The sequence below is a fragment of the Chaetura pelagica genome, unplaced genomic scaffold, assembly GCF_000747805.2.
Source record: "Chaetura pelagica isolate M959 unplaced genomic scaffold, ChaPel_1.0 scaffold138, whole genome shotgun sequence".
Classification (NCBI taxonomy): Eukaryota; Metazoa; Chordata; class Aves; order Apodiformes; family Apodidae; genus Chaetura; species Chaetura pelagica.
Genome location: NW_009954215.1, coordinates 741,143 through 764,859, shown reverse-complemented (window position 1 = coordinate 764,859; position 23,717 = coordinate 741,143). Strand labels below are relative to the sequence as shown.

Here is a 23,717-nt window from a genome sequence, read left to right as displayed (position 1 = left end):
TTCTTACATTGCAGTTAGTCACAACTGTATGCAGCTGTGAAAAACATACTTCAAACAGCCTTGTCTTGAAGGTTCTACAGATTGTTTTAACCTGTTTAACCTGAATATTTGTAAATCCACTAAATGAAGGACATTAACAATTTTTCACTGATTCAGACTACTTAAATACGAGTTAAATGTCAAGTTGATGATGTTGGAATTACAGTAAAGTAGTTCTGTCTTTCACATGAAGTAGGTAGTCTTCTCTACTAGTTCCCGAGATTTTCACCTTGGTCAACTAGAAGATACTATTAAAGCTGTAGTGTTTTGCTTCTAATTACACCTTGGCATTGGGTAATGATGAAAGACTCTAGAATTAGATTTAATGGTAGTTTTCTAATCAGTTTGGGTTTTATTAGTTATTAGTAGTATTACCAGGGTCTTGAGTTTATTTTTACTTCAACAAACAAATAAAAGAAGTAAAAAGCTACTAAAGGGGAACAGTGTGGGACCTTAGCATTGTGGCAATGCATGCAAGCCATGCTTGTAGTTTGGTTTAGTTTCACTAACATGACTCTGCATGATCTAGAATAATTGGAAAACCAAAAGTAGAAATGGGAAGAACGGTTTTCTGTGGAAATATTGTGTAACTGGGCACTGATAGAAGGGGTGCTGGATCTAACCTGGGGCTTCTGTCTCTCTCTGTGGCACTTGAGTGTTTTTCTGAAGTTTATTCAGAGAGTATTCTCTGTGGTGCAGAATAATTTTTGTATGATGGAGCTGGTGTTGACGTGAGGCTGGATCTTGGTCTAAAAGCAGACTTGCTATGTATTAACAACCATTTATCTTTCTTCCTTTTCGAGGAGTGGCATATCCGAAAAGTGAATGTTCAGGATAACATGTCAAATGTGTCGGAAGAAAGAAGCACTAGACAACAGGACATTAAGAAAGGACTCCAGTTTATAGAGTATGATTTTGTGGTTTTATTCTTGTATGTTTATTTAGATATGGATGGGTAGCTCTGTGAAAGTCCTTTTAATATATCACCAGTGGAGGAAGAAGGAGGACCTGTGTTTCTCCTCAGAATATTTGTTAACACTGCTATGGAAATGGAGACCAGTCTTACAGAAAAGGCAGAACCTCTATTTGTTCCTAAATGGAGCAGATCGGATGTAGGAGGCTATTCCCTTTCTACCTTTGAGAAAAATCGGCACTGAATTTTTTTGGTGGGTGGAGAATGCTGGTAGCCTGAAAATCCACCTTACACTTAGTAACTTAGGTTACTGCGGGATGGGCTTGCTCACTACTGCCTAAATGTTTCATTTCTCTGGAGCTACAGTTTAACCTAATGAAAAATCATGTGAGTAGTTAATTTTCATTTGGATCAAGGACAAACTCTTCTTTAAGAGGTCCTGCCTAGCTTTAAATGCTTGTGAAATTTTGCACAAGTTCATTGTTTGCATAAGGCATTCTTAAAAAAAAAAAGCCAACAAAAAACCTCCTGCCCTTTTAAAAAATATTTAGATATTCAGATAACATACATGGAAAGGGAAAGGGTTCCTGTTCTTCTTCCTGAAAAGTTAGCAGTAAATACCTCTGTTCTGTGAGAGAGAAAATCCCTGTTGCATGTTATACAGAAGAACTCTTAAAATTCCGGTAGTGTCATTGGTATGACTTAATTAAAATTGATGTGTTCTTTTTATTTTGTAATGTGTGCAAGAGGAGTGCAGTTCTCCTGTATAATCTGTTTCTGTACAGTGGAGGAGAGGAAGGAAATTGTTTTTAAACAACATTGAGGTTTTAAACTCAAAGCATTCAAAACATTAATATGTTTTGAACAGCAGAATTAAGGCTGGCTGTGTAGCTTTAAATGAAAATGATTCATTAGTAATAAGAAAACAGTTATTTAATCAAAACTGATCTGCAGCACCCCCGCCTTGTTTGGTGCAGGCAATAGACAATATTTAGTGATTTGCCTGTTGCAGCAAGTGAGACTGCTCAAAGTAAGAAACAGTATTCTACAATGGGATGGTCTCTTAAGCAGTATGCTTAAGTACATTTTGTAATTTCTTTTTCTAGGTCTACTTTGCCCTATCCAGGGACACAAGAACAGTATGAGGTAATGAAATTACTTCTGCGTTGCCAGAAGGGTTTTTAACACAGACCTATCTTACTATATTTATTCTTGGTTTTAATCTTTGTTTAACTAATGGTATAATATGAATAGTAATTTACAATGTCTCAGTATTGGAACAAGGGGGCTACTTACATTGTGATACAGGTATTCGGATGTTTGGATGCCAGGAATTTGCTCGCATAGCAGTTTAAATTAACTCATTCTCTACTGATGTTAGGAATTAATTTGGGGCATTTGTGGAATAAAACAGTGTGATAATCTGAGTAAAGTTTAGAGTAGCACAGCAAAAGTGAAATAAAAGTACCTTAGTGACGTAAGTCTTCATAACGTTTTGTTTCTGTACATGTTGTATTACTTGGCATAATTTGTTACTTATTTTCAGATTAGTCTTTTTAGCATTTTTGTCCTATGGTAAATTGTTTAATTTGGTTTAATAACATATCAGATAAAAATGCAGTCATTGACAGTTTAGTATTTTTTGCTCTGCAAAAGCAACCTTTGTGTACTGTTGGATTGCCAGTTGTTACGGCTGCTACTTGCTAAAAGAATGTAGGGAATGTGTGTATATATATGTGTGTATGTCTTTTTTAAGTTACTTGCACAATGTAATTCTTTTAACAGTAGTTAAGCCTCTCTTTTAATTACCTGTATCGTGGTGTTGAATATTAGAGATTGTCTTGGAAAAATCTCAGAAGAAAAAACATTAATAGAGACAAAAATTTAGCCTTTCATTGTGGGTCCATGAAGCTAGGAGGATAAATTTTCTATTTTAAAATGCATCTGGAAGTATGAAAGATAAACAACAAAACTGCTGTTGATGAGTGTTTCTTTTCTTTGTTCCAGTTATTTATACGGGAGCTTGTTCGAAATCTTTTTAATGAAGGGAATGATGTATATCGGGAAGGGGATTGGAGAGGATCACTGAGTCACTATACAGAAGCTATAAACATAGCTGATTATGCTAATTCTGAAGAAATCCATGTTTCTGATGATATTTTAGAGAAGCTGCATGTGAACAGGATAGCATGTTTTTCAAATATGGTAAGCTTCTATTTGAACGGTGGGATTTCTCAAGAATAATGCCCTAACAGTGTGGGAGGACGTGGAAAACTTCCTAGTGAGTGAAAAGCTCTTTGTGTTGGTTTGAGAATTGGCATGTTTCAGATAATTGTTTTGGCATATTCTTTAATCTCTTCTTTTTATAAGTATAATCATAGGGATATTTTTAGTAACTAATACTAAAGTATTAACATAACAGAGTCATACTAGGCTTGGATTTTGATGTAACTGTACTTTTTTAATTTATGCTGCTGATTGCACCCAAGTCTGCTGCTTTTTCTGTGGAATAAGGTGGCTCTTGTGAAAGAGCTGAACTGTTTTCCTAACTAATACCAGGTTTTACATGAGTGATGTCCCTACTTCTTTTTAGTTGTGTAAGTTGGAGGCCTAGCAAAACTTACACATTCATTATGCAGTGGCCTTGGTGAATGCTTTGGGGTTTTTCAATTCCTTCATCTAATACAGTTTAAATTTGGTGTTTGAATTATAATAGATATGATTAGTGCTTTTTTTCTTTTCCATTTTTTCTCCTTGTAGGGATTGCATGAAAAAGTTCTAGAAGACTGTGAGATAGCATTAAGATTGAATGAAAACAATTTCAGAGCTCTCTATCGGAAAGCAAAAGCTTTGAGTGAACTGGGAAGGTACAAGAAAGCATATGATGCTGTAGCAAAATGTTCTCTTGCTGTGCCACAGGTAGGTAAATTATATATTGATGATTGTTTTTAAAGATTTAATACAGAAAACATATACTTGCCTCAAGATCATTGGAGGTTTTTTCTGTTGGTTTGGTTTGTTGTTTTTTTTTAATGGAGTAGAAATACTTTTTATTCCAATGGTGTTTTATTGTGGAAGTGAAGACTGATAGCAGAGATCACAGTCCCCAGGCTCAGTTTCTGTTCACTTTCAGCAAAAGAAATAGTCACTCTGCAGTAGGGATCAAGTCCCATAAACATTTGCAGTAAGCGCTAGATCCACTGAATTACTTGACTAAAAGTCTCTACAGTCAGAAGTATACTCACAACATAAGAGAAAAATATTCTTATCTATGCATTGTCTTCCATCTGAATCACTTACTCTGCACCTCTAATTTTAGGATGTAACTGTATTAACAAGCTGTATATGGTATGATAGGAGAGGATCTGTAGACTGAAATGCTGGTCCTGAGGATCTGGTTTCCATAGTTGTTTGTTGTTCTTTGGTTTTGTCAAATTTCTGCTTTTTTAAGAATTCCAGATACTAGAGAAATTTCGCTTGTACCTAGCTGTACGTCAGTGTTAGCTTGCAGTTCCCTGTCTTTGTGAAAGAATAAAGATGCATTTTGAGACATCCTGCATATAGGGATCTCATAGAATTTTGAGTGAGATGTAAGCAGATGTCTTGACTAGATGAAAATGCATATAAGTTATGAAATTTTGTCTTTTAGGATGAAAGTGTGATTAAGCTTACTCAAGAATTAGCTCAAAAACTGGGATTAAAAATTAGGAAAGCATATGTAAGAGCAAAGGTAAGATACTATTTTAACACTTTACATTGAGACTTCCCTCTCTTGATACTGATCTGATATGTAATGAAGATATCTTTCCATTGCAGCCACCTTCTTCAAATTCAGTTTCTAGTGATGCATCAACTCAGGTAAGGCTGACTTTAGAGTACAGGGAGTAATTGTTTCATCATTTCACAATGATGAAGTCAAGATGGTGCAAGTGACATTTCATGTAAGATGCTGTTATTTTGGACTTCAGCTTTCTGTTTTCAGTTTTGCTCTATATTTATGGCAGATTAGGATACAAGATTATCATTCAGGTTATCTTTGTAGAATAAATGTTAGCTAAAACATTAAATCCAGTGCAGTTAATGTATTTACTTTCCATGTTTTGAGGCAAGGATATAGTTAATGTGCTTAGTTATTTATTTAATTTTGTTGACAGTTATGAAAGTGAAGGGTACTGGGATAAAATCCCTCTTAATTTATGCATTTATCCAAATTTGACCTTCACTAGCAGCTGAACTGGCATTAATCTTGCTGTTTCTAATGTGTCTGAATAGCAGTACTGAAAAGGAAATCATCATTATTTTAAAGACCTTTTTTCATGGGAATGTAGACAATTTAGATGTAAATGAATGAAGGAAATTTAGGAACAGCTCATCTAAGAGATACTATTTTGACTTTCATTCCCTGAAGTATAACTCTCACTTTGGTTGGTTGGTTGCAGATTTTTTGTGATATCATGAGTGGATTTCAGGCTGCAAATAGATGATTTACCTAAAAAAATACTTGACCTTTAAATTCCATTACATTTCATGAATTTCAAATTTTATAAAACCTAAATCTGAGGGCTTACATTCTTAGTCTGTAGTTATGTATTTGAAAAAGTTGAATGACTCTTCTGCAAAATGCTGAGAGGTATTTTTTTCTCACTTACAGAATTCTTCTTCCGTAGAAGATATTGAGTTAGGTGAGTCTTGTTGTGTTACAGTATTAATGCTAGGAAGCTTAGGAAGCTAGATGTGCCATGTATATCTCATATTTGTTATAAAATTTCTTAAGAAAATTCATCTTGTCATTTGAAAAATCTGTGCTAGAGTCTGTTTATCTCTCAAATTACATATATAATTATTTAAACAAATTTCCTTTTGGTCTCCTCAGCTTCATATAATTGTAACTGCTCCTATCATAGAGTCATAGAATGGTTTGCGTTGGAAGGGACCTTAAAGATCCTCTAGTTCCAGTCCCCCTGCATGGGCAGGGACACCTCCCACTAGATCAAATTTCTCAAAGCCCCATCCAACCTGCCCTTGAACATTTCCATGACTGGGGCTTCCACACTGTCCCTGGGCAACTTGTTCCAGTGCCTCACCACCCTCATAGTGAAGAGTTTCTTCCTGATGTCTAGCCTAAATCTCCTCTCTTCCAGTTTAAAGCCATTACCCTTTGTTCTCTTCAAATTTAAAAAATAAGGAGGGGAGAATATGCCAAAGATTGGTAAAGTATCAGGTCTGTGACTTTGCCTGTCTCTTTTAGTTTGAGTAGTATATAAACACTGTGATACAGGTACACATGAACTGGAAGTCAGTAGAAGCTGAAGACATTCAGTGATGCTGTACTTGAGCATTCTTCATGTTTCTCCACACCCTCACCCACCCATAGTTAGGGTGCAAGTTATGCAATATATTTTTACATCTTTGAACAAAAGTTCCAGTCATTCCCATCTTCTCTGTTTCAGATTTATCAGACCAGAAGCAAGAGATGGTTTGTGCTGCTTCATCATCAAACTTTGTTTCTGATGTGTCCAAAGGATCATCAGTACCTGTACCATCTTTACCTGCTGTTATGCCTCTTCAAGTGGAAAAGGTTTCTTTGCCTTCTGCAGTGTTAGCAAATGGAGGGAATGTTTCTTTCCCTTTTTTTTTTTAGATTGTGGAGATGGAGATATAATTATTGGGGAAGAACTTGATGAATTACTTGATTCTGTGCCTGATCCAGATGAAAGTGTAATGGTAAGACTTGTTTGTTTTCTTTCTCAAAAGACTGTCTTATGAGTGGAGAGGAGAGAGAAGAGCTTCTTGGGGCAACAGGGAGGAGGGAGGGAGGGAAACTCCCCACTTGGTAATGTCCTTAACAAAGGTGTATAGAAGGATATGTTGTTTGGGGGGGGCGGAAAATAAAGGTGATCTGGCCTTTGCAGACCGTGGTAACATTTGCTGAGGATTTATTTCAAAGCTAACTTTTAACTGTTTACTGAAATATGAATTATATTTTCTTTTATTTAGAAAAAATTATGGAGATTTTTTGACTCTTTAGTACTCTTCCCTATTGTCTTATGTTTTTAACATAATTTGGAAATTGAGGTTTTATCTAATTCATAAAATATCCAAATCTGTTAATAAACTTAAGCTAACTGAACCTTTACAGTGGTTGATTCCGTGCATTAGGATATTTCTTAGGATTTGATTATTGTAGTTCTCCAAGTGTACTGTGGCTCTTACTGTGCCTTTTATTTTTGTTTTTCAGTAGGTTTATAAAACCTTTGCAAAAACTTTACTAAAAGAGATACTGTTGCAGGTTGTGTTCTTAAGAATTTTTTTTGTTGTGTGTGAACATTCTTTTTTAAATTTCTTTTTTTTCCAGCAAACTACAGGAGCCAGAGGGCCTATTCCTGCAGCAGGTGTAGCTCCTAGTGTACCTTTCTCTGCCTCTTTGTTGGGTACACTGCCTGTTAGCACAGGATTTGTTCCTTCAGCTTCTCTTTCAGAAATCTTTTCACAGCCTTTGGCTTCTTCACTGGAAAATTTTTGTTCACCATTAAGCACTTTTTCAATCAGTGACCCAAAAAGAGGTAGGAAATTAGTCTTAATATTTGACCTTTTATAATGAGAGTGAGTTGTACATGAGCCAACTGGCTTCTCTTTTTAACAAATGAGTTTTCACAGCTGTTCAGTAGTATTTAACACTTGCATGGCATTTGATCTGTGGAACAGATCCTGGTCTGTAAACAGGAGATAGACCTGTTGGAGTGAGTCTAGAGGAGAGCCATGGACATGACTGAAAGGCTGGAGCACCTCTCCTATGAAGACAAGCTGAGAGTGTTGGGGCTGTTCAGCCTGGAGAAGAGAAGTCTCTGGGGAGACCTTAGAGCACCTTCCAGTGCCTGAAGGGGCTACAGGGAGAGTTGGGGAGAGAGACTTTATTCATGGGCAGGCACTGATAGGACGAGGGGTAGTGGCTTAAAACTGAAATACAGTAAAATTAGATTAAACAATTAGGAAAAGAATATACAGTGAGAGTGGTGAAACACTGGAACAGGCTGGCCAGGGAAGCTGTGGATGCCCCATTCCTGGAAGTGTTGAAGGCCAGGATGGATAGGGCTTGGAGTAACCTGGTGTAGTGCTCATGGCAGGGGAATTGAACCTGAATGATCTTTAATATCCTTTCCAACCCAAACCATTCCATAATTTTGCAAAAAACAAGAATTCTGAAAGCCTAACATAACTGTGTACTCTGAAATGATACCAAATTATGTGCTTAGAACTCTAGGGACTCTATTTATGTAGTGAAATTAGCTATGTGAAATAAGATACAAACAGGTAATGAACTAGAAAATATCAATTATTTTCTCTAATTAGCAATGCTACAGGAGCATGCTCTCTTTAGAATGAAGCCAAATGTACAAAAGAGAATTAAAAATAGAAGAATCATATTAACTGTATTTCATCTCCTCAAGTTTAATAGTCAAGAATTGCTTATCTGGCTACTCTTTTTGTACTGTGCAAGCATCTTCATGTTGGGGCAGCATATGCCTGTGAAGCTACTGCTCTTGTTTAACAGACTTTATAGAGGAGGTGATGACCTAGTAATTTTTCAGCTCAGATATTTACAAGGGGCTTAACAATAACCGTAGCAAACAAAACAAAAGCCTCAGTATTTGTCAAAAAATGAAACCTTTGATACTTCTGTTTCTCAGGAATGATAAATATTTTTTTGTATAGGATGTTTTGGGGAACTTAATTAAAACTTATTTTTATTCCTTTAGACCTCACAAGTTCAACTTCTAGGGATGGAACACCAGCACTAAGCAGCAGTAATTCCCCATTATTTGTAAGTGGTTTTCATCTTTCCCATCAGTTCAACTGCTAATACCTTGAAGGCTTAACACAGATGTTAATTTTTAGAGTAGAGATTTCAGTTTTTAAAGTACAGGACTTTTATCATTAAATTATTATTCTGGCTTGGAAAACAGTGGTACAGTAACTCACAGCCACAGTAATTGAACACAAGAAAATATTTACAAAGGTTTTTTATAAATGCAAGCTTTGACTACTGCCATAGCCACTTGTCTGTTCTGAGGAACTTGCTGTAAAATGCTGTGGAAATATAAAGTAACCCACGTAAGAGAGAGAAAATCTCTTACCATTAGAATGCCAACTGTGAGGAATCCTGGAGGGCTGTCCAGGATTCTGTCCAGTACAGAAACAGAGCAGAAATCACCTTATGTCTGAGGATCCATCTGGTCTCGATGTTCTGGTCATGCTGTATATCTTCAATCATGCTGCTGGCCATTGATTATGTGGGGAAGGGTGGAATGAAGGTTTGCATCCTAATGAGCCATGGTGGAATCGTAGTTAGCTTGGCAAGCCTTGTTTTTTCTCCCTGTACCTGGTTGGGTCTTGTTAGATCCTTAGTCTGTTCTGGATATACAGCCTTTGTAAAATCTCATGTCCTCTTCTTATATATGTGCTTAAGTTTCTATTGTGTTTTGTGGTTTTGGTGTGTAGTCTTATGCTTCAAAGAATAATTTCAGTAGGTTAAATTTTAATTGTAGATAAATTACATTATATGTATGAAGGAAAATGTGCTTTCTTCCAACAGGTAAATGGCCCTAGTAGCTTGTTTGGGTCCGAAAATTATGTGGGAATTGCAGGCCAAGCTAGAAATGACTTTTCAAATGTTTTTAGCAGTGCAACTGCTAATATACCTGTATCTTCAGCACTTGTGGGAAGAAACCCATTAGAAGGGACACATGAGCTAAGACAGGCCTGCCAGTTATGTTTTGTCAAAAAAGGTAAGGGGCTTTGAACTCCACTGGTTTGATTTTTTTTTTAAAAAATTAAAACCGTACATCTAAAACTTTAGTGTTCATAAGTTAAGATACTGTTGGCTTCTAAGCAGTGTAAATCCAGTCATGTTCTTTGCAGCTGTAGTAGGATTTTATGATTAAGGAACTGGTAAAATGTTTCAACAACTATTTAATCTTCTATCTTCTCTATTTCATGTCCTAGTAGATTCTTGATACCTTAAACCACCACAGTCGCCACACGCTTTCCCCAACCTGTAGGTTTACTATGAAAGGTCGTTCACATTCTGTATTCACTTTCCTCCCAACACCCAGGGTTCTGTGAAGAATGACACCTTTGCTCAAGACTAAAAAAAAAACTTGCAATACTCTCTCTGATTGGCCATGGGGAATTGAACTGCAGTTCAAAGTACCTGGTAACCTTCACATCCCATCTGTTTTATTGTTCTTTCAAACTAATTCTAAATCATAATCCTGAGGCTTCCAAACCTGAGTAATAATTAACTCCACTGTATTGACTCAAAGAATCTTAACCAATATTGGGCTTTAATATAACTAATCTTCTAGGCCTGAGCTGTTGCCATTAAACAGAGCCATATTTTAGAGACGATAGCTTTTTTTAAGACTAATCTTATAAAAGAAGCATTGTGTTTCATGTTATAGGTGATATTTGATATTGATGTAGTAATAAAGAATTGTATGGAGACATTTAGGAGTTGAACTTTTGTATTGGTTTAAAATTATTTTTACAAGAAAAATCCATCATGTGTTTGAAAAAACATAAAACACATTCTGTTAAAAGCAGAAGCTATAAAATAGTGGTAGGAAGTTCTCGGCATGTTCCTAGCTTCATGTTTTGTATGAAAGCATCATTTTTCTGCTGTTTCTTTGCATCTCTATTAAAGCCTTGAAGTGTTTCCTGCTTTTACTACCTACTTTTGAAATTGAACTCTTCTCTCAGCTTCTTGTCCAGGGAAACTGGGTCACACTCTTGTTTTTGTAGTAATAGCAAAATTCACTGAGTAGCAAAATTCACTGAGTGTTGCTCGTCTTCAGACTCTATCCCTGAATTTTTCATTTTGGTGGTAATGTAATCTTCACCTTAGTATCATCCTAGGGACATGGTTTAAAGCTAGGCATGTATTTGTTTCCAAAATCCCAAAGTTTTGGGATTGGCATGTGTATTTTTGGCACATATGTACTTCTTACCTGACATGTCTCTGAAAATTGTAGCTGCTCTAATACAAAAAAAGTTGAAAGTTAAGAGAGCCGTTTACTGATCCTTGGAATTCATCTGCACTGACTTGCTCTAAATAAGCATTTAAATTTTAAATTACTGTTTTAGAAAGGTATACTTTGGAATTTTAAAAGACACAGCAGTTTGTTGCTATACCAAAGTAATTTTAAGGTTGCAACACAGCATCGCTCCACAAAAAACTTGTGTGGTTTTTTTTCTCAGCAAGACTGGTCCTTTTGTAAGTATTCAGTTTTTTTCTGTTTTTCTCAACCTGACTGTTTAATGGATTTTGGTTCTTCAGAGCTGCTGGTGCAAGTAGGAAATTCCATACAATGTGTTCGTCTTCTTTGCTTTGGGCTTATGTCCCAGACTGTGTATGGAAACATTTAAAGTATGTGGCAATATCTGCAAATATAAACATTTTCCCATGTTTGTTTCAGGTCCTAAATTATTGGATTATGCTTACCATCCCAGTTTAGAACATAAATGTAAGAAAGATATTCTAATTGGCAGAATAAAAAACTCTGAAGATAAATCATGGAAAAAAATACGCCCCAGACCAACGAAGACACAGTATGTGGGTCCATATTATATATGTAAAGGTATGTGTTACAGGTAGTAAAATGTTAATGTCTGCACTCAAAGTAATATATTTTAGCTTTTCCACAGTAAAGCAGTGAGTTTTCATTCTTGCTCATGGAAAGTGAAGGAAGTTCACTGAGTTGCTTATATTTTCAAAGGCTGTAAGGAGAAACATATTTTGACCATCAATTGGATTATTCAGAGAACAAGGACTGTACTTCTGCACTGGTTTTCATCATGAATTACTTTGCTTCCAAGTGCCATATGTTATATCCCTACTTCTGCTTAATTTTATTGTATCACTCCATGCTACCCCCATTTCTCTTCTTTTCCTATGAACTGTGCATGTGGTACTGATTACTAGGGACAGGCATGGAAGTAGTTCTCTTCCTGTTCCTGATATTCTCCAACATGTTTTGGTGCATTTGTGTTGCTGTTTGGCCAGCCAGTAGAGATGATAGAGCTCACTCCTGAGAGGTGGAGCCTGCTCTCTGACTAGAGCAGGTCTGTCAGCATTCACCCACCTTCTTGTTACCAGTTGGTGTGTTCTGGCAAGGAGATGGTTTGGGCTGGGAGGGACATGAAGCACAGCTTTGTCTGCTGTTTGTAGGTTAGTGAATTAACTGGTCTGACTGTTATACAGGCTTGGAGTGTACTGTTGCTCTGAAAACAGTGTTTCTGGGCTGTTACTATTCAAAAGAACAAAAAAGCATTCTTGTTGGACTTTTGCAGTGTGAACTTCAATTTCTGATGTAAGCAAGGTAACTCGTGGATGAATTAACAGCTATTTCTGACTGTATTTAAGCAAAGGATGTTCTGGATTCTCAGCACTGTTGCCTTAGACTAGAAGAGGACAGTTGATGGGGGGGGGTGTCAGCCTTTCTGAGAAGTTTTACATTTTCTACAAGTCATTGAGGGTGAGGTGTTGTCTGCTGGACTTAAGTGACCTGCTTATGATAGATGTAGCTTAAAAACATTTGAAGTGTAAGTAGTGGAAGTTTTACGATTAATTTCCAACAGAAGTTGTGTAAAAATGATGTCATGTTCAATATTACAATTTCAGATGTTGCTGCTGAAGAGGAATGCAGATACCCAGGTCACTGCACCTTTGCATATTGCCAGGAGGAGATAGATGTGTGGACACTGGAGCGCAAAGGAGCCTTTAGTCGAGAAGCTCTTTTTGGAGGAAATGGAAAGATCAACTTGACTGTGTCTCGACTTCTTCAAGAGCATCATGGATTATTTATGTTTCTTTGTGAGGTGCTGCTATATTTCTAATGATGCAATAACAATTATAATAGATAACAAAGTCACCTGGAAAGAAATGCTTTGGTTCATGCATGACTAATTTGTTAATTTCAAAACGGAGGTTCAGTAATAATCTGGCTAAGGTTTAGATTGGAGACTACTTGAAGTCTCTGTCAAAATCTTTAAAGTAAGGTATATTTTAAAATGTATAAAATATGTATTCTATAATTACCTGTTTTTGTATTCCAGAAATGTTTTGATCACAAACCCAGAATAATAAGCAAAAGGAACAAGGATAATTCATCTTCTTGTTCTCACCCTGCTATGCATGACTTTGAAGATAACAAGTATGTCTGAAGTACCAGCTCTTTAAATTTCAAATGAAAAGCAAAAGTTTCAGGGTTTTTTTTAATCTTGACTTTCTCAACTCTTGATTATCTTCTGTTCCTTGCTAACTGACTGTTACGATTTGGTGGTATTGGCAAGACAAACTAACTCAGCAAGGTTTGTCTCATAACTAAATTGAAAGTGAAATACTTATTTATCAATCCTTTATCAATGCATTCAGAATTGGTGCATTCACCCTCATGTTTTTAGTCTTACTGGCTTTGGTGTCTTACTGGCTTTAATAGCTTATCTACTTGGTGAGCTACATCAATGTAAACAGGTGTGTGATGTTAAATTAATACAGCTTATCTACTTGGTGAGCTACATCAATGTAAATAAATTAATACAAGAATTTAAAAGTTTGCTCTTTGGTCTGTTTTGCTGGTTTTGGTGTAGTTTTAACTCAGTCAGTTAAGAATAGGTTTACCCTAATTATGGTGTCTGAAATAGATCATATTCCATACCAATTCAGTTGATGAAAAATAATGTGAGAAAAGTGTCTTTATATCTGTTTGTACTCCACTTCCCTATACTAAGGAAACAGGATAGCTGTAAGAGCTAGAATGCTCACTGTAATGCATAAACTCTTTCTTTACTGATGTTCTTCAAAAGAATAAGTGCTCGTGTTTGTAATTAGATCAGGATATATACTTGAAAGTGGACAAGATAAGCTTCCTCTCTTGTAAACCAGTGATCAAGTTGGATTGAGTTCAGTAATGCTTTGCAGAAGAGGGACCTGGTTTTCATGAGTACTGTCAGTTTACTAAGCCTAAAAATTATAAGTAGGTGTTACTTCCTTCTGGAAGCTTTTGTTTTGTTTTCTCATTTCAAGTAGAGAACATTTGAATAAGCTGTGATGAAGGATGGTTATTTTATGTGTTTTTCCACACGTTAACAAGGTCCTTTAAAGGACTATCTAAAACTGACTGTTTTCAAAACAGGTGCCTTGTCCACATTTTGCGAGAAACTATGGTGAAATATTCCAAAATCCGTCCTTTCCAACTTCGTTGTCAACTTGACCTGTGCAGACATGAGGTGCATTATGGCTGCTTACGAGAGGATAAATGCTTTTATGCCCACAGTCTGGTAGAGCTTAAGGTCTGGATAATGCAACGGGAAACAGGTAAGTTTGGTAAAATGCTCACTTTATTCCTCGTTGTAATGCTACTTCTTCCTTCTCTCAACTCCCTTCTGAAACTAGCAACTTGGGATCAGTGCATCTACTTACAAATTGCAGAAATCTTTCATACAGCATGTTCAATAAACACTAATGTAAATATAATTAGAAGTGTTGAGCAGGCTACAAAACTGCTCATTATGCAGATTTTTTAAATGAAATAAAAGAAGTCTTGAGCATGTATTAAATCCGAGTCAAACTAGATTTTCTATTTTTAAACCTTCAAACTTTGAAAGATCTAGACCATATTTCTTTCTCACAGAGCAAATATTCCAAGAAAATCTTGAAATGTTTTATTTATGCTGTGGTTTCCCTGCATCCCCCAATAGAAGATCAAGTTTTTCTGCAGTTAAGCCTCTTTTACAGCTTGTTGCCATTCTAATATTCTCATATAGTGAGGCAGACAATAAATGTTTCAGTCTCTCATTAGTTAACTTTGTTGTTGCTTACACAGCACATTTTGGCTGCTTTTTGCTGATACGGCTTATTTTTGTTGGTTTCTTTGAGGACAACAATTTTACTACTTCATTCCTAGCTGATAGCTTTTGAATGATGTGTCTTTGTACTTACAGCACATTCCTTGCTCATGAGTTCCAAACAGTCCATGACATTTTGGGTTTTTGCAAGTTTGTTCTTTTTTTATTTTAAAGCAATCAAATTCTGAGCAGTAAATCATTTCTACTGTGTAAGAGTTTCTCGTTCTTCCTACCTTGCTCTGTATGACAGCAGTACTTCACATGTTAAGTAATTGTGTTGGATCCTTGTGAGTCATAGAGAAATAAAGGAAATGTGTTGGTGTTTCTGGCATTTTTACCCCTTTATGCCTGTGATTTTTCACCTGTTGTCCAATCTTTGAAGAAAAGGCTCCTTGTTGCTTCAGCTTTCTGTCAAAATTATTTTCCAGGCATACTGAGAGGAGATGTCATACTGACCTGAAAATTTTGGGAGGAAGGAGGTCAGAGAGAGAGACAGGAGATGACTGTTTCTTTGGTTTTTTTCCTGTTCTTTTTCCTCCAATGAGCCTTTAGAATTTTTAATATGAAAGTAAATGAGTTATTTTCTTACCAGCTGCCCCTGCCAAGTCAGGGATAGCAAATACTTACTCTGTCATTTCTACTTTGAAGTAGAGGTTGGGTTCTCCAAGAAACCTGATTTGCCACAGAAGGCATATTTTTATTTTATGATGTGTTCACGCTGCCTTCAGTCTCTGCTCTTTAAATTAAGTTCCCCTTTGAATGGAAGCTGTAGGAAATAAAGGAATGCTCAGAAAATGCTCAGGAAAGAAACATTTTACTCACTCTCAAATCCAAACACAGATTACAGTCTGTGTGTAATTAGAGCAGTAAATGTTACAGTGTGTGTGAACACTGCATAACTGCAATAGGAACCTTAGCTAAAGTGTATTTTTTTCTGAAACAAAACATAATTAACAGGGCTTGTTTAAAATCTTCATAAAAACAGCAGGGGCAATTTAGTATCTGTCAGTTTGTATTTTGGATAGTTTTTCTGTGATCCATAATACAATGTAGCTTTCTAATTAGGTTTTCATTAAAGGTTTAATACATTAGTTTAAATATTTTTAAATTCATCTTAACTTATTTGAGCAATCTGTAATTTAAAAAACTTTTATGTTTGCATTTCAATGTAATGATATATAAAATATTTCTGTTTTGGAGGTCCTCATGAGCTGCTTAAGTGTGTGTGTGTGTTTATGGATGTGAATGTATATCCACACCCATACACTTGAAAGTGTGTATATGCATGCAATATCTAAAAATAAAAACAGATGAAAACTTTGAGGCTTCAGCAGCGTTCCAGTTTGAGCATGTCTGAAATTCTACATCAGTCAGAAGTGCTCAACAACTTTTTTCCCTTTCTTTACAGGTATTTCACATGATACTATTGTTCAAGAATCAAAGAAATACTGGCAGAACATGGAAGCCAGTGCACATGGATCACAGGTATCTTCATTTTTCCATTAAACTAATTCTACAGTGACTTTGATGTTAATTCTATTGTAAGTATGTAATGTAGCTTATTTTAGAAATTATTTTTTAATGCTCTCTTCAAATAATCTCTTTCACCAGGGGCTTTCTCTGGCTTGCTCCACTTAATGCTAAAATGTCTGCCTTCCTTCTATGTAATTCCTAACTTGCTTTGCTTATCCTTTTTTAGGAAGAACATAACACCTAAATAAGATTTCAAAGTTAGGTGCCATACGACAATTCGTTAGCTCTTCAATATGTAGGACTGCTGTGTGTTTAGTTGGTACATATTATCACAACTTCTGGGTACATAAAACTAAAACAGAAATAATTTACTTAAAAATGCATGTATTAAGAGATGTCTAGTTTGAAATGACAAGCTGAGCTATTACAAGGCATGCAGTGTATTGTAAACTTTTCTTGTAGGAGGTAATTAATAATTATGTATGGATTTATTTGCAGATACAAAATGCCTTTTATTGTTGTTGTTTTGTTTTTTACTTAAGATCTTTGGGAACCAAATGAAGTATGGATCACTTAATTTGAAGATGAAGTTTGTTTGTGGTCAGTGCTGGAGAAATGGTCAAGTTAATGAGCCAGACAGAAACAAAAAATACTGTAGTGCAAAGGCAAGGCACCCGTAAGTAAGGGCAAACAGTGAAAATGTTACTGTTTTGTCAGCCATTTAAAACCTCTTTTGGGAAACTTTGTTACTGCTTAGGAAAGAATAATACAAAGAATTTTAAAAATTTGCTCATTATCTGTAATGGTAAAGTTTCTGGTAGAGTTTACTTAAATCATAGAGTGGGAAGGGACCTTAGCAGTCCTCTAATTCCAACCTCCTGCCATGGGCAGGGGCACCTCCCACTAGACCAGGTTCCTCCAAGCCTCATCCAGCCTGGCCAGCTTCCCTGGGCAACCTGTTCCAGTGTCTCACCACCCTCACACTAAAGAATTTCTTCCTAATATCTAATCTAAATCTACCCTCCTTTCAGTTTAAAACCGTTAACCCTCATCCTATCATACCTCAAATATATGGTAAAAGCTTTATTAAAAAAAAACCTTTCTAGGCTTTTCTGCTTCTGGGTACAGTGTGTCTTTCTTCAATTGTACTTTCTTTCATTGAATACATCTGGTTTTTAGATGGACCAAAGATCGCCGTGTGGTGCTAGTAATGTCTAATGAACGTAAGAAGTGGATGACCATTCGTCCTCTTCCCGCAAAGAAACAAGTGCCTCTGCAGTTTGATGTATGTTAACCTAAAGCTAATGGTTTAGTTAAGGAAATAGGGTAACTGGAAAATCCTAGTCATTGGGCTGGTTTCATCAGTTCTGCAGAAATTCCCATGGGAGTTCATGCAAATATATTAATCGTGGTTCTGCTGATTTCAGCCTTAGAAAAGGACTGACGTCACATTATTACTGAAGCTCTTTCTCATCACTGGGAGTTAACTTTTTAAGTGATTTAACTAAGTTCTTACTGTTTCCACTAAATATTTCAGAAAGAGTTAAAAACTTAGTTGTGGTTAGTGATCTGGTAGGAGGCAAAAAGCAGTCATGGTACTTGCTTCCAACATTTTGCTTCTCTTAACTACAAGATATTATTTTTATTTTAATAAAATAAACATTATTTTATTTTTCATGTGATATAAATGTCTGGGAGGTGAAACATAGCCAAGACTGGAAAAAAAACCACATTTTTTTACTATCATCCATTTTACTTTATATTCATATGAATGTCTTTTTAAAATTCACTTCCAGTTGTGCAATCATATTGCTTCAGGCAAGAAATGTCAGTATGATGGAAACTGCTCATTTGCTCACAGTCCGGAGGAAAGAGAGATGTGGACCTATATGAAGGAGAACAGCAGTAAGTAAAGGAGTAAATCAAACATGTTGTGAATATTAACTTTTCTGCTTCTCATTCTTGTTCCTCAGTTACTTTTTAATACACTTTTCTTTCACTGTCCTTTGTAGTAAAGCTTTGTGTGGTTTTTAACAATGAAGTAGTTTCTGTCTGGTTCTTTAGGTGTCTTAGAAATAGGGTATTGATCCATGCAGCAATATTTGTTATTTACACAGTAGGATTATGTTAATAACATGGGGCAGGATTCACTCCCCAGTGTATTTACTGGGAATTACTATTTTCTTTCTGTTGTTCATGTTATCCTGTTAGAGAGTTACTAAGGAGAAATAATTAAAAGTTGGAAGTAATAAATAACATAAATTATAATCATATCATGGTCTGCAAAAAAGCAGATTAAGTTTTCCAGTAGCTGTAGCGCATTATGTATTAGTACTTTGAAATTCAGGTATTGCTGTGCAGTGGCACAGCTGTTACCTAGTGGCACAGTTGTTATCTCTACTTTGGGTGCCTGTTCAGAAATGTATAGTATCTTGCCTCCCCTAAACAGGCAGAAATGGGTCTTGGTAAGTAGATAGAGGTCCATGTTTTTCTTGGCAATACATATATCTTAGAGATGTAGCTGGCTAGGTTGCATACTTCCTTTTTCCTTCTTACAGTAAATGGGGACAGAAGTATGCTCGCAAACTCAATTTATTTAGTGTTCTCAATCTCTTGCTTTAATTGCTAATTACTTATTTTAGCTTCTGCTCTCATTAGTTCAAGACTTGGAGCAGTTGTATGACATATGGCTAAAAAGTCAAAAAACAGAAAAAGGAGATGATACAGCTGCTCAGGCCAACAAAGAAAATGGGAAGCAAATTCACATGCCGACGGACTATGCTGAAGTTACGGTGAGTAACCACAGGTGTCTGGCTCGGTTCGGTGGTCAGGGTGAACCAAAACCAGAGGGCTGAATTGCTCTTTACCCCCCTCAACCTTGCTGAGGGGAGATAAAAGGGGAATAAGGAGGAAACTTAAAGGTTGGAAATTGAAACTGGAACAGGTTTACCAGAACCAGAAAAGGGCAGTAGCACATGAGAAGAGGAATAATATATTAAAAACTTGATCGCAGAGATTGGTGTCTGAGAGTCCCTTGCAGCAGGACAACTTGGAAGAGGGGTCCATGGCTCTTCCCAGCACCCAATGGATTTGGGTTCTGCAGAGCACTTGCTGAGCTGATGGAAAAGCAGAAAGGAGCCTCTCTCTAAGATCACCTAATGCAGCAGCAGCAGCATGGAAGAAGGGAGCAGGAAAAAGGACTGGGTTTCTGCCCCTCCTGGATCTCCCAGGATCCTGAAGACCCTCTCTCTAGGTCCTCATATCAGTACAAAAAAATTAGCTTGGCTCACTTAAACCATAACAGTGTATCTCTAAATTTACAAATGTGGTTTGGTTTTGTTTGCCTCTTTCCCCCACCCATTCAGTAACATACATTGTTCTTATTTTCTTGGTGCTTCCTCAGATCATAGCTAACTGCACTAAAGGCAAACATTAACTGACATTGTAAAGCAGTTCCTCTGAATCATCTAAGTCCAGCAGAGATCTTAAACTTGAGATGATTGTTTATATAAATGTAACTGATTATGTTGGGCCATACATTGTTTTTTACCTAAAGAAAACATTAAAAGTGTATTAGGAGCAGTTCTGTGCTTAAAGTATCTAATTCTCAATGTTTTGTTTTCAAATTCCTTACAAAACAGGTGGATTTTCACTGTTGGATGTGTGGGAAGAACTGTAATAGTGAGAAGCAATGGCAGGGTCACATTTCTTCTGAAAAGCATAAAGAGAAGGTTTTCCACACTGAGGACGATCAAAACTGCTGGCAGTATCGCTTTCCAACTGGATATTTTAGCATTTGTGATAGGTATGTGGGTTTTAAGTTGTTAAAAATGCTAAAAAACTATGGTTCATAGTGAAAATAATGAGGGCAGTTATTAGTTTTGACATACAGTGTTTCTAGTATTTCTTCCTTTGTGTTCATCTTTTGATAAGAAATCAAGTAATTAACAGTATTTTAACATGTACTGTTAGAACTCGGGGAGTGACAAGGTTCTTAATTGGGGAACTGAATTAATTGCTTGTGTGATGTTAATAAATGGTTGCAAGTTTATTGCAGCCATGTGAAATATGGTTGGTATTATTACAAGTTTACTTAGGCATCTGCATACTAATTACCTGTGGAATACAAGAACAGTACCTAGCTGGACAGTGTTGTTGGAGGGATAAGGCAGGTAGAAATGTTGTTAGCATCAAAATACATGTCTTAAAATCAAGTATTTGTTGTTGAAAATAACTTATGAAAGTGTGGAAGAGAAGTTTCAAGACCCCTTGGTTTTCCTCAGCATTGCTTGTATGTTTTGTTGCTCCTTTTAATCCTTCAATGCAGCCTGTTATCCAATGCAGCCTGTTATCCAGACTGCAGTAGATTTGTGTTTTTGTAAATCTGAAGTTCTTTTTCCTGTTGGAAACTTCTTGGAATCTAAAATCTGGAGCTGAGAGTCAATTCACTGGTATGGATACCTTTTGTTACTCCATTTCAAGTTCAACATTTTGAATGCCTTAGGGATCTTGAGAAATTCCACAGTCTATAAAGCAAGTTATTTTTTGTTTGCAGTCTTTGCATGGAAGCTTATGTGCTTTAGCTTTGCTAAATGGTTAAGTAACATCCTAAATGTATTTGATGTTTTCAACACTTAACAGGCCTCATATATGCCATATAAAGTGAATAGAAACTGGCAGGCTTATGATTTAATACAAAAATAATAGGATAAGTTAGATTCTTAAGTCATACTGAGTACTTAAACTCCAAATTTAGTTTAAGAAGGGTAATTAGTTGGATTTTTTAACAATAGTAGTTCTTTAGCTTAGTGAGTTAAATAATAAGGTAATAATTCACTTGTTAATTTGGCCTGAGGACAAAAAAAGTTTTGAGCATGAAATGACTCAGTAAAGTAGGAGCATGAAGAATAGAAAGAAAAGAGACATCTTCTGACCTCTATACTTGGCAGCTGGGAAAGTAAAATACCATCAGATTCTAAACAGTTATTATAGTCTTACTTAAAATGTAAATACTCTTCCAATTGTTTTTTTTGTCTTTAGTATTTTAGTGTATTTGGAAAAATGTGACCAGAAGGAAAATACCTAGATACAACAGTGATCATGCTAATTCTATGAAAATACTATTTGAAATCTGTCTTAACAGATATATGGCTGGTACTTGCACTGAAGGAAACAACTGTAAGTTTGCCCATGGAAATGCTGAACTCCATGAGTGGGAAGAACGAAGACAAGTTTTAAGAATGAAGCTCAGCAAAGCAAGAAAAGACCACTTGATTGCTCCCAGTGATAATGACTTTGGAAAATATAGTTTTTTGTTTAAAGATTTAAACTAATACAGAGATGACACATGTTATCAGCTGGAAGCATAAACCAGAAAATTTGACAATAATAAAAAGCATGTGACAGAAAAGCTGCAGGTTTTCTGCTTTTATTGGCATATATTGTTCCTCCTGAACAGCAAAATGTAGTAATTTAGGGGGATTGAGCAGACCTGTCTATGCTCTCATGAAACAGAGTGGTGATTAAAAAAATCTGAAGTATTATGTGCTTACTCACCTTCTGTTGGACAGAAAGTTAGGAAATAGAAAGGGGGAAAGAGAGGTTATAATGTCTAGGAAGCCCCCTGGTATCAGTCCTTCAGTTGAAAAACTTTAAGGTATTATAAAACAGAGTGTTATGGGCTAAGAAGAAAATGATGGATAAAAATTCTTCAGATCTTTTAATGGAGAGGATTTGTTTAAAACAAAGTTTGCTACTTATCTATATGTAGGTTGCTAAAAAGGATTTTCTTATTAAAGATTTTAAACAAAATAACCATTTAACTACAATATATGTTGAATGGGTATTTTTTCTCTATTTCTATGTTTCAATATAAATTACTGAAAAAGGATCTTGGGAGGAAAAAAGTATTAATTTTTGAAAATGAAGTAGTTAAAAATTCTGTTTCTTGGTCTTTGCTGTTTAAATGATGATTTTGAAAGATTACACTTGTATGTCAGTATTGTGTATTATTGTATGGACTAATGTTGCCTGTAATAAAGAACTTTACACAAAGCTCTTTTCTGCATGTAGCTTCTCAGGACTGAGATTTTGTAAAAATGAACAATTATTTGCATATTAGCAAAAGCTTGAGCACGTGTAGCAAAATATTTAGTAGGTTGGTATTTGTGTCTCCAGCTGCTCGTTTGCAATTTTCTGTATTGTCATTAGCTCATTGCATCACTAATGTAACAAAACTAGCCAACTAACTCATGAAGTAGAAAGGCATTTTGGAGCTAGGCAATGCTGGGACATACAAGTCTTTTGACTTGGGCATGAACCACCCCCTCAGCTGCAAGGTGGATGGTGCTTCAGATTCCATTTCCTGCAGAGCACAGGAAAGGGAAAATCATTCACAGGCTGAAGTGACTTCTGACTGATGAAAGCCTTTTGACTTTACAGTTCCTGAAGCTTCTGTTGCATTCTGCTTCTCTGCAGATCATGCTTTCAGCTTTTGTAAGTGTTCACTTAATTCTTTTGTTTGTTTTTTAACTAAGCTTCTTTCAGTCCTTCATGCAAAGCAGCTCAAGCTAGGTTTATTTTTTTTCCCCATAACTGCCTTCTCTTGAGAGCAATTTTCTCTGTAATTGGCTGACCCTGTGTAATTAGAAGAGCTTGAAGAATGACTTCAGTAGCTTGAATGTAGTCCTTGGCCGTGTGTTGTGTATGTAAAAAGTGTTGAACCAAAGTTCGGTGGTACCCGTACACATGACAAAGCTGGATAATGTGTCCCTTTCACTCCACAAAACAGAAGCACAATGAGTATTAAAACCACCTTATGCTTCAGCCAGAGCCAGGGGAACTTGCAAAGTGACTGTTCCTTCCAGGCTGGGCCGAAGTACATTGGATAGGATGTAGAGTATGCATATAAAATCAGCTTGGTGCTTGAAATACCACCTGCTGCAAGGCTAATTTTTTTACATTGTAATAAACTGAGCTTGAAATAGTTCTATAGACACTGTTACTCGTGACAAAACCTGATTGTATTGTGTGCCTTTCTGAATTGTTTTCTCAATTTTATGCTTTTATTGTTTCATGTCAGTGCTCTGTAAATTATTGGAAGTAATTCTAGACAAAACTAAACATGATCCTTGTTCTGTAAGGATGGTGTGACATCTTTAATGGCTGCGGGGGGGGTGACAGTGGCCGGAGGGGCTCGGTCCGGGCAGAAACGGGGGAGCCACCGGGGTAATGCACTGATCTGGGCGAAGGGGATGGTGACGACGTCCTGCACAGATCGCAGGAGGCGAACAAATTAATTCCTAACACGTTTCCCGCCCCCTTCCCGGCGGGTTCCGCCAGGCCCGGCCCTGCGCGCCTGCTCGGGCGGCGGGACGTGGCGGCGGCG

The 23,717-nt window shown here is 36.4% G+C and overlaps 2 protein-coding genes across 2 annotated transcripts in view; both read left to right on the top strand.

The window, feature by feature from the left end:
* The first annotated feature begins 830 nt into the window (after positions 1 to 830).
* Positions 831 to 22,391, top strand: ZC3H7A (zinc finger CCCH-type containing 7A). Its single transcript, XM_010003205.1, is given in 23 exon segments — positions 831 to 946; positions 2,059 to 2,098; positions 2,960 to 3,157; positions 3,713 to 3,871; positions 4,602 to 4,682; positions 4,769 to 4,810; positions 5,604 to 5,634; positions 6,403 to 6,582; positions 6,585 to 6,676; positions 7,308 to 7,515; positions 8,710 to 8,774; positions 9,546 to 9,738; positions 11,428 to 11,589; positions 12,633 to 12,829; positions 13,067 to 13,164; positions 14,146 to 14,327; positions 16,266 to 16,342; positions 16,873 to 17,006; positions 17,510 to 17,615; positions 18,127 to 18,235; positions 18,989 to 19,122; positions 19,972 to 20,135; positions 21,474 to 22,391. Coding segments are annotated over 23 exon segments (2,910 nt in total). The 5' UTR covers positions 831 to 878; the 3' UTR covers positions 21,664 to 22,391.
* Positions 22,392 to 23,314: 923 nt separating this feature from the next.
* The window catches only part of TXNDC11 (thioredoxin domain containing 11), a 26,673-nt gene continuing 26,270 nt past the window's right edge, over positions 23,315 to 23,717 (top strand). The window contains exon 1 of the mRNA XM_010003204.1: positions 23,315 to 23,406. The gene's annotated coding sequence lies outside the window, so the exon portion shown is untranslated. The remainder of the gene's footprint in view (positions 23,407 to 23,717) is intronic.